Source organism: Tupaia chinensis, unplaced genomic scaffold (assembly GCF_000334495.1).
Source record: "Tupaia chinensis unplaced genomic scaffold, TupChi_1.0 Scaffold145495_1, whole genome shotgun sequence".
NCBI lineage: Eukaryota > Metazoa > Chordata > Mammalia > Scandentia > Tupaiidae > Tupaia > Tupaia belangeri.
Window position 1 is genome coordinate 7425 of NW_006205352.1, and position 7856 is coordinate 15280.

The 7856-nt window shown below is 41.3% G+C and overlaps 1 protein-coding gene across 1 annotated transcript in view; it reads left to right on the top strand.

Moving 5' to 3' along the window:
- The first annotated feature begins 585 nt into the window (after positions 1-585).
- The window catches only part of BTNL2 (butyrophilin like 2), a 14050-nt gene continuing 6779 nt past the window's right edge, over positions 586-7856 (top strand). The window contains exons 1-2 of the mRNA XM_027768093.1: positions 586-664; positions 1121-1468. Of these exons, the coding sequence (XP_027623894.1) occupies positions 586-664; positions 1121-1468 (427 nt within the window). The remainder of the gene's footprint in view (positions 665-1120; positions 1469-7856) is intronic.

Consider the following 7856-nt stretch of genomic DNA (forward strand, 5'->3'; position numbering starts at 1 on the left):
CTAATTATTATAATTTTTAATCAATCATTATTTCCCATTTTGCTTGTAAAAAGACTTTACCCAATATGAAATAAATATTGTTCTTGTAACCCATGAATACTCTCTGTTTCAATCAGAAAACTTCCTTCAGGCCTCAGCTGTAGCTGTACAGTACAACATGTTAATAAGGGTGGGGTGTGATCAATCAGTAAAGAGGAACTGGTCCTGTGTCTTAATGATTAAAGGAGTTGGATCCCACATGGCTGACCACAGTTCTAATCTTGGTCCTTTGAAAAACATTCTGGGCATGTGTACCTGCAAGCTCCACGTCCTGACAGGATTGATGAAAGGAAGACAAGGGATTGAAGGGTGACCACACTCCATTTGGGGGGATGTTCACTCTCTCTCTTTTTCTGTCTCTCTCTGGAAAGCACACACACTCCCTGGCAATTAAAAAATAAAATAAGTGGAAAGAAATGGAGTCGAGCCCATTTCATTGTTTGTGATCGAGAAGTTGATTTCTCATTAAGACCACAGTGTGTACCCGGTGTGTCACAGTCTCAGGGAGACACAGTCAGACTGTCTCTTGTGTTTGCTCCAGGGAAGATGGTGGATCTTCCAGGATACAGTCTGTCTGGTGCAATTGCCACAGTCTTCTTCATCACTATGACCGTAAAGCAGCCAGGTAAGACCCTTTCTTCCCTTTACTGAATCTTCTGATTTCTTAGTGATCTTGTCCAGATGCAGAGTTCCAAAGCCAGAAGGACCAGGACAGCATTTAAGTGTAGCTCCCAGGGCCAAAGCACCTGTGATCCAAAAAGGGCTCACCACACCTAACTGTGTCAGCCTTGGAAAGTTGCCTTATGCTTATCTCAGACTCGCTGAAATAATGGCTTTCCCCTGTATCGCATAATCAGTGTCATAAACTCAGGAGTCACATTCAGATATTTGGGCTGCATTTACTTTCAGTCCACAAAATGACCTCTGTGCCAATCAAATGTATAAACCATATGTGGATTTTTTTTTTCAAACATAAAAAAATAAAGCCCTCCCTCCTATTTTGATAGGCTGGACACCCCAGAATGAGCATATTGATCCTCTGGTTTGCATTTCCTGGTTCCTGTTTTTTATTGTTTTGTAGATAACTTGAGAGTGACTGGTCCTGCCCACCCTGTGCTGGCCAGGGTCAAGGAGGATGCGCTACTGACCTGTCGCCTTCTCTCCAAGAGGCCCACGAGGCACATGGAGGTGAGGTGGTATCGCTCAGAGCCTGGCACACCCATATTTGTACACCAAGATGGAGCTGAGGTGACCGAGATGCAGATGGAGGAGTACGGAGGCCGGGTGGAGTGGATAGAGAATGGTGCTGCCGAGGGAAGTGTGGCTCTGAGGATCCACGACATCCGACCCTCTGACAACGGGCAATACTGGTGCCGTTTCCAAGATGGAAACTATTGGGAAGAAGCAAGCTTGCTGCTTCAAGTAGGAGGTAAATGTCTGGGAAAAGACTTAGGGTCTTGGAAGGAGAAGTATCTTTGTGGTGAGCTTACTGTCAATTGAAGAATTTTCTTTGACTCATCAGAATGATCCCTCATGCCCAACTCTCTACCCTGATTCATTTGAAAGCAAATGGTTCTGGAAGCTTTTTTTAAAATTAATTTTATTTATTTATTATCGTCATAATCTTGTTTATATCGCATTGAATTGCATATAACTTTACAGTGTATTACATTGCTTTTTTCAAAGGGGAATGCCATGCATGTCAATTAATACAGAGACAGTAGCTCACTGGTGAAATATTTTCTCAAATACAATTTTCATGGTTTAGACTCCTCTTGAGAATTTTTTGAACTCCATGACAAGTGGGCATGAGTGATTTTGCTGTGAGATGAATGTGCACTACCTAAGGCTGGTGTGCAGATGCCAGTTGGTTGCTGAGTGAGGAGTCCTCCTGGCTACCCAGCAGCTGCATCCTGGTGGAGTTTTCTTTTTCTTTCTTTCTTTCTTTCTTTCTTTCTTTCTTTCTTTCTTTCTTTCTTTCTTTTTTCATTTCCTTATTTAGAAAGTTACTGATAGCACTGAAGGTTGAGAACATTGTGCTTTCGATGACTTGGGGGTTTATAGGTGTTTTCAGACACATATAAGTAAATGAAAAGATTCTGCAGACTTCTACTTTATAGCAAAGAAGGAAGAAGTGGGCAGAAGGGGACAACTGGAGAACCCATCTACTCTGTGGAAGAGAAAATATATCTGAGAACTTCCATATGGTTCCTTACAGGAATCAAGACAAATGCATTTATATTACCAAGAAGTACTTTCCTGGCTAATGCTGTTTTCTTTTCCTTCCTTCCTTCCTTTCTTTCTTTCTTCCTTTCTTTCGTCTTTCCTTCTTTTGGTAAAGGGATGTGTCCTTGCCAGAGAGATAGAAGGAGAGGGAAAAAAGAAAAAAATGCCCTCATGGAAAATTAAATACCATTTCAACATTAAATCAGTGTAAAAACTATAATGTACTATTTACATTATTTTTTTCTTCCTTGTTCTTTGTGTGTGTGTGTTTTGAGAGTTATTTTTTTTTAATTTTAAATATTTATTTATTTATTTATTTGCTATGGGGCGCATGCACTTGTCAGAGAGACAGAGAGACAGAAAGCAAGAAATCACCCCCTGGGAGGATGGCCACGCCACAATCCTTTCTCCTCTCGGGATCTTGGGCAGGCACGTACAAACACCCAGTGTGAGTTTCCACTGGCCCCGGGCCTCAAACCGTGGTCGACCACACTGGAGTCCAGTGACATAGCCATTATGCCAACTGCTGGTCCCATGTTTTTTTTTCATTGCCAAAGGGTACACACACTTACCATAGAGAGAGAGTGAGAGAAGAGAGGAAGAGGAAGAAAGCACCCCCCACTGGGACATGATCAAGCTACTATTCTTTTTCTTCATTTTCTATCCTATCATTATTTTGCATTCTATAGTAGAAACTGAAAGATCGAAAGGTATAAAAGCGTGGAGATCAAAGGTGATACTGGACATATTTCAAGAGAAGGATGAGAAATTTGGACTGGTGAGAGGGAGGAAATCAAGGGGGGAAAAGAAAGAAGTAAAACATTTAAGAGACACAAAAGTAGAACATTATCTGTTAATGATAATGTGTATGGTAACATATTTGACTGATGCTGCTTTCTTCCCACAAGGCTAGATCCTAATGTCTTCCTTTCCTTAACATCATATCTATTAGTATTACTGTGTTCAGGGTTACTCAAAATAAATGACAAAACTTTATTTTTGAGATATGGATGGGGGTAGCATACCCCAAGGCATTTCATGGTCTAGGGCATTTAGAAGAGGCATGAATTTTTTCCTTTTTCTCTTTCTTTCTCTTTCCTTTTTATTATTCCTACATTAAGTCGCTATACATCATTTACATTGTGAAGAGACTTTACTCAGCATGATATACACCTCAGTCCGGCCTAGTTGAGACTATTATGCATGTCCTTGTCAACAGATAATAAACCTTATCTCTGTCCCACAAGTGACTTACCTTTCCATTTCCCCCCCAAATTTCCTTTCCTATGCTTTCCCCTTCCCACAGAATTTTCTAAGGCTCTAAGTGAAAGGAGTGGGTCTCTTTCCCCCAGTAAGGGATACAGACAAAATTCCCATCTTTTGAAAATATAGTTCCCTGTATTTGGGCTTGGGATTTGCAGTGTTGAATAGAAAAAACATTTTAGGATTATGTAACTAGTTCTACACTAGGATTTTTCAAAACCTTTTCCTCCATTGAATGAAATATTCAGATACAAGAACTCCTCATGGAACTTTCCTTTGTGTGCTCGCCAGACAGACAGAGAGAGACAGAGAGAAAGAAAGCGAGAAATCACCCCACAATGGTCACGCCACAATCCCTTCTCCTCCATTCTCCTCTTAGGCTCTTGGGCACACATGCACACGCACCCGGCATGAGTTTTAAGCCACTGGGTCCGGGACGCGAACCGTGGTCGACTACATGGGAGTCCAGCGACACAGCCATTATGCTAACTGCTGGTCCCATGGAGCTTCCCATTTCACTTAGTATAATTTGTCTCTGGTCTAAGAATATCTCAACAACCAACGAAAGAAATGGAAATAATAGTCCACATAGAGTCGGTTTCTCACTTTATGTTAAATGTTCTGTGGAAATTGGAGTCCAGATATCATACAAAATATTAGACTCAGGGCTGGCCCTGTATTATGCAGAGGGAGCCATATCTCACATGGCCAACCTGGGTTTGAGTTCCATCTCTGGCGGCAACACATTCCAGGATCCTGATGATGCCTAATGGGATAACAATGAATTGTAGGAATAAGGATTGTGGCTTAACCAGGTCCCATCAGGGGATGCTTTCTTGTCAGCGAACTTAGCTCGATCTAAGAAGAGGGAACAAACAAAGTGACACAGAGACAGAGTAATGGTGGTCACAGGCAGTTTGTCCACTTTGGCAAACTAAGTGTCTTTATTTATAGGAAAAAAGAAAAGATGGTTACGTGATGTTTATGTCATTCTTTTTTTTTTTTTTTTTTTTTTTTTTTGAGGTTATAGGGTGCATGCACTTGTCAGAGAGACAGAGAGACAGAAAGCAAGAAATCACCCCCTGGGAGGATGGCCACGCCACAATCCTTTCTCCTCTCGGGATCTTGGGCAGGCACGTACAAACACCCAGTGTGAGTTTAAGCCACTGGGCCCGGGACTCAAACCGTGGTCGACCACACTGGAGTCCAGTGACATAGCCATTATGCCAACTGCTGGTCCCATGTTTTTTTTCATTGCCAGAGGGTACACACACTTACCATAGAGAGAGAGTGAGAGAAGAGAGGAAGAGGAAGAAAGCACCCCCCACTGGGACATGATCAAGCTACTATTCTTTTTCTTCATTTTCTATCCTATCATTATTTTGCGTTCTATAGTAGAAACTGAAAGATCGAAAGGTATAAAAGCGTGGAGATCAAAGGTGATACTGGAGATGTTTCAAGAGAAGGATGAGAAATTTGGACTGGTGAGAGGGAGGAAATCAAGGGGGGAAAAGAAAGAAGTAAAACATTTAAGAGACACAAAAGTAGAACATTATCTGTTAATGATAATGTGTATGGTAACATATTTGACTGATGCTGCTTTCTTCCCACAAGGCTAGATCCTAATGTCTTCCTTTCCTTAACATCATATCTATTAGTATTACTGTGTTCAGGGTTACTCAAAATGAATGACAAAACTTTATTTTTGAGATATGGATGGGGGTAGCATACCCCAAGGCATTTCATGGTCTAGGGCATTTAGAAGAGGCATGAATTTTTTCCTTTTTCTCTTTCTTTCTCTTTCCTTTTTATTATTCCTACATTAAGTCGCTATACATCATTTACATTGTGAAGAGACTTTACTCAGCATGATATACACCTCAGTCCGGCCTAGTTGAGACTATTATGCATGTCCTTGTCAACAGATAATAAACCTTATCTCTGTCCCACAAGTGACTTACCTTTCCATTTCCCCCCCAAATTTCCTTTCCTATGCTTTCCCCTTCCCACAGAATTTTCTAAGGCTCTAAGTGAAAGGAGTGGGTCTCTTTCCCCCAGTAAGGGATACAGACAAAATTCCCATCTTTTGAAAATATAGTTCCCTGTATTTGGGCTTGGGATTTGCAGTGTTGAATAGAAAAAACATTTTAGGATTATGTAACTAGTTCTACACTAGGATTTTTCAAAACTTTTTCCTCCATTGAATGAAATATTCAGATACAAGAACTCCTCATGGAACTTTCCTTTGTGTGCTCGCCAGACAGACAGAGAGAGACAGAGAGACAGAAAGCGAGAAATCACCCCACAATGGTCACGCCACATTCCCTTCTCCTCCATTCTCCTCTTAGGCTCTTGGGCACACATGCACACGCACCCGGCATGAGTTTTAAGCCACTGGGTCCGGGACGCGAACCGTGGTCGACTACATGGGAGTCCAGCGACACAGCCATTATGCTAACTGCTGGTCCCATGGAGCTTCCCATTTCACTTAGTATAATTTGTCTCTGGTCTAAGAATATCTCAACAACCAACGAAAGAAATGGAAATAATAGTCCACATAGAGTCGGTTTCTCACTTTATGTTAAATGTTCTGTGGAAATTGGAGTCCAGATATCATACAAAATATTAGACTCAGGGCTGGCCCTATATTATGCAGAGGGAGCCATATCTCACATGGCCAACCTGGGTTTGAGTTCCATCTCTGGCGGCAACACATTCCAGGATCCTGATGATGCCTAATGGGATAACAATGAATTGTAGGAATAAGGATTGTGGCTTAACCAGGTCCCATCGGGGGATGCTTTCTTGTCAGCGAACTTAGCTCGATAAGAAGAGGGAACAGAAATAAAGTGACACAGAGACAGAGTAATGGTGGTCACAGGCAGTTTGTCCACTTAGGCAAACTAAGTGTCTTTATTTATAGGAAAAAAGAAAAGATGGTTACGTGATGTTTATGTCATTCTTTTTTTTTTTTTTTTTTTTTTTTTTTGAGGTTTTTTCGTTATAAGGCGCTTGCGCTCGCCAGACAGAGACATAGAGACAGAAAGTGAGAAATCACCCCCCAGAGGGGATGGTCACACTGCAATCCCTTCTCCTCCATTCTCCTCTCGGGATCTTGGGCACGCACGCACACGCGCCTGGCGTGAGTTTTAAGGCACCAGCTCCAGGACGCGAACCTCAGTCAACTACGTGGGAGTCCAACGACATAGCCATTATGCTAACTGCTAGTTCCCATGTTTATGACATTCTAAAGATCCATAGTTAATTATTACAGGAACAAAAAATCAATTAATGTAAATAACTCACAGCTGTCATACATACTTTGGATTACAACAAAGGAACAGATCTTACTCAATTCTTACCTAGTGAAGCAAGGCATGACTGCAGATGTGGAGGCATCCCAGTACACATCAAAGGGAAATGGTTAAGCTATAAAGATTTAGTAAAAGATAGAGCAGGGGTTGGCCTTCTCTTGGGTCAGGATGTTTCCTGAACTATGTGGATGTTTCCTCAGAGTAGCCCCTGAAAATTCCCTCAGCTTAAGGGAAAGGTCTCACTGCAGAACTCCTGCTATGATTTCAGAGCCAGGTGACATCTACTCAAAACATGTCCCTACACTTTCTCCTTCTTTCTCTCTCTTATGCACATGCACACATTTTCTAGCATTAAAAAGAATAGCCTACTGGCCAGGAGGTGGTGTGGTGGTTAAGGATACTGGACTCCTACATAGTCTACTATGGTTCAAATCCCGGACCTGATGGCTTGATTTCTCACTTTCCCTCCCCCTCCCTCTCTCTTGTTATGTCACTCTCTGATCAAATTAAAATAATAAATAAATAAATAAAGTTAAATGAAATAATTCTTTAAAAAAACTTGTTTTTAATAGCTAAAACCAGACTGATAAATTCTTATTAAAGGGACACAGCACAATACTGAAAAAATGTCTGAGTTAAAAAGAAACCTCTAAAATAAAAAATGTCAGACAAAATGCCTGGTACAGATAATATTAAAATGAAAAGGTAGGGTTTATTGCATAGAAAATTGTACAAGAATTGCACCATATCTTTGCAGCACTGGAGACAAACAATACCACTTTATATCCCTTCTTTCTCATTTTCCTATCTGAATCTGCAGAAATATATGTTCAGATGGCAAATTTAGCGAACAACTTGAGAGCAAATACAGCGTGTCTGAACTCCAATTCCATTTGAATGGGAAGACGACTGGACCACTTTCTGTTCCATAAAGGCCCGCTCTCTCTCCCTCTCCCTCTCAGCAATGTCACTGGGGTCTCGGTCTCTATGCTCTGAGACTTCATGTGCTTTGGG